Source organism: Aptenodytes forsteri, unplaced genomic scaffold, assembly GCF_000699145.1.
Source record: "Aptenodytes forsteri isolate BGI_AS27 unplaced genomic scaffold, ASM69914v1 Scaffold26, whole genome shotgun sequence".
Lineage (NCBI taxonomy): Eukaryota > Metazoa > Chordata > Aves > Sphenisciformes > Spheniscidae > Aptenodytes > Aptenodytes forsteri.
Window position 1 is genome coordinate 1,441,563 of NW_008794125.1, and position 2,694 is coordinate 1,444,256.

General features: G+C 64.0%; 1 protein-coding gene across 1 annotated transcript in view; it reads right to left on the reverse strand.

Annotated features, from left to right (window-relative positions):
• Positions 1-251, reverse strand: part of IGFALS (insulin like growth factor binding protein acid labile subunit) — a 4,024-nt gene extending 3,773 nt beyond the window's left edge. The window contains exon 1 of the mRNA XM_009278364.2: positions 236-251. Coding sequence (XP_009276639.2) covers positions 236-251 — 16 coding nt within the window. The remainder of the gene's footprint in view (positions 1-235) is intronic.
• Between the last annotated feature and the right edge of the window lie 2,443 nt (positions 252-2,694).

Below are 2,694 nucleotides of genomic sequence, written 5' to 3' on the forward strand. Positions count from 1 at the left end.
GGTGCCGCCGCCCCTGCCCGTCCCTGCAGCCCCCATCCAGGTTTGGGCTCTGCCCAGCGGTGCCTGCAAGCACCCCAGGTGGCACGGGGGGTCCCAAAATGTCTTATTAGCAGCGGAGGGGGGAGAAAAGCTAAGGGTGACTTGAGCGCGAAGCCCCAGCAGAGTTTTAGCGTCTCCCCAACCAACCCCCTGCCCTGCCTGTCCCTCCTGGGACGGGCAGGTCCCCCTGCCTTACCTTTGCCTGTGCTCATGGTGGCGGGCAGGGCAGCGCTCCCTCTCCGCTCTCCGGCCCCGCCGACTGCGCAGGGATGGATGGAGCAACCACCTTGACGCCTGTCCAGTCGCCCGCCCGGCCAGGCTTAACCCCACCGTTGCTGGGACGGGACGTGGGCTCAGCCCCCGGGACAGCGTGGCCAGCGCGAGTGTCACCCGGGACGGGCTCCTTGCTTCTCCCCCCACCCCGGGTCTGCAACTGCCTCTATGGCAGCTCGGGGAGGGGGGGGTGGAAGGAGATGCCCAGGAGGACAGGTTATGGCAGGGACTGTGGGCCTGGGGGAGGGTGGTCCTGCAGGAGTTGGGGTTTGTGTTGGGCAGCGAGCACGGAGGGATGGATGGAGCAGCCTCACGGGATGCCCCACGGCCGTGTCCTGGGCTCCTGGAGACCCCCGAGCAGCAGCACTGACCCTTCCCTGGGTGCCTGCCCTGCCCTGCTCCACCGGGGATGCCCTGGGGTGAGCCCTGGCATGGGCCTGGGGGAGGGTGGTCCTGCAGGAGTTGGGGTTTGTGTTGGGCAGCGAGCACGGAGGGATGGATGGAGCAGCCTCACGGGATGCCCCACGGCCGTGTCCTGGGCTCCTGGAGACCCCCGAGCAGCAGCACTGACCCTTCCCTGGGTGCCTGCCCTGCCCTGCTCCACCGGGGATGCCCTGGGGTGAGCCCTGGCAGCGGGTCCTCCCTGCTCCGCCGGGGATGCCCTGGGGTGAGCCCTGGCAGCGGGTCCTCACGCTGCATCGGGACCCAAAAAACACACACTGGGGCTTGCAGCATCCATATCGCACCGGGGGTTAGAGGTGTGGGGATTACCCTTACCGGGAGACGGGCTGAAACGCCTGAGGCTTTATGGTGATGCGAGTGGGAAAGGAGTTGGGAAAAGCTTTTCCCTGTGTGGCAGTAAAAGCCTCAGGGCTGAACCCGCAGACCCGTCGTGCGGGTGTATCTGCCCTGCGGGTGGAGACGGTGCTGGGAGCACTGCTCGGCTCAGCGCTTCTGTGCCACAGGGGAAGCAGAGAGCAAAGCCCGGGTCCCACCGGCGAGGTGATGGCTGCGAGGGTCCCTCGCCTCCTCCGCCAGCCCCGCGTCCGGCGGGATGATGGTGGATGATGCTCCAGGGCTGGTGGATCGCCCTCTCTGCCTGGCAGCTCATCAAAACCACCCCGGGGAGGCCGGTGACCTCGTTGTGTGTCCCAGGTTGTTTCCCCACCAGCGTCCAACACGGCTTCTGCAGAATCTTTTACCAGTTTCCAAGAAAGAAAAAATAAATAAAAAGCTACTACTGCCCCAGCGAGAGGAGCCCTGCAGGCCAGCGGCTGCCCGATGGAAAAGCCATGGCTAACCCTTCCCGATGGCCTGGTAGCCCCCTTCCTCCTTGGAGATGCACCAGGACGGGGCTGGCACCGTTCACATCCATGTCTCCAGGAACGGGCGTCTCCCAGTGGTGCTGCTCTTCCCCGCCCCGGTTCCCCCTGTGCCCGTCGGCGAGGTGGAGATGGAGCAAGGGACGCTCTCCACCACCAGCCCCACGCCATGGCCATCCCCAACCGTGCTCCCACCTCACCCATCCCCGTGGGAGCCTGGCATCTCCCGCAGCTCCCCAGGGCACAGCTCAGCTCTTCGCCACTGAACTCAGGCGGTTTTAAGCCACCTTCTCACCGGCCAAAGCGGGACCGTGCCCATGGGAAGAGGCATCGGAGGGAGACGGCCAGGCTCCAGCCTTGCAACCCAACTTTCTCACAAGCACTGTTTTCTCCCTTTCTTTTTGGCCCCAAGCGGTGCTCTCCTCCCCCTCTATTTTTAATTCTCTCTTCTGGGAAATTATAGATCAGAAGGGAGAAATGAAAGATGGAGACACAGGCACCCGCTAATAGGCGCTAAGCACATATTGACACAAGGTGTAATCAATCTGGAAGCTAAAAAGAGCTGAACCAGCACGGGCCAGCCAGCCAAAACCCACAAAACCTCTTCAGGAAGTTTAAACGAGCCCTACCTGCGGCTGGGAGCGGGTTTATCCCTGCCTCCAACAGCCCTCTTTCAGGGAAAATATCAAACGAGCTGTGAAGGGAAAATAAAGAGGGTAAATAAGCAGATCCCTTCCCAACGTGGCTGCGGTGCAGGGAAGAGCTAGACCCGTCTCCGCCTTTAAGCCTCCTTGAGGGCATCTCCTCCAGACGCGTCCCACCGCCGCCTGCGGCAGGGGATGCTCAGACCCCGCGGCACGGTTGGTCCCTCCAGCATCACCGTGAGCCCGTCCTGCGCGCTGGGACCTGACGCCTGCCCGGTGTACCGTGGCACCGCAACCACCGTGGGGACCTCATTCTGGGTCCCTACCACGGATGTCCCCCTCCCACCGCGGCCCCGGCCAGCGCGGACCTCCCCAGCCGATCCCCCCCCTCCTTTCTGCTCCACCCGCGCATCTCC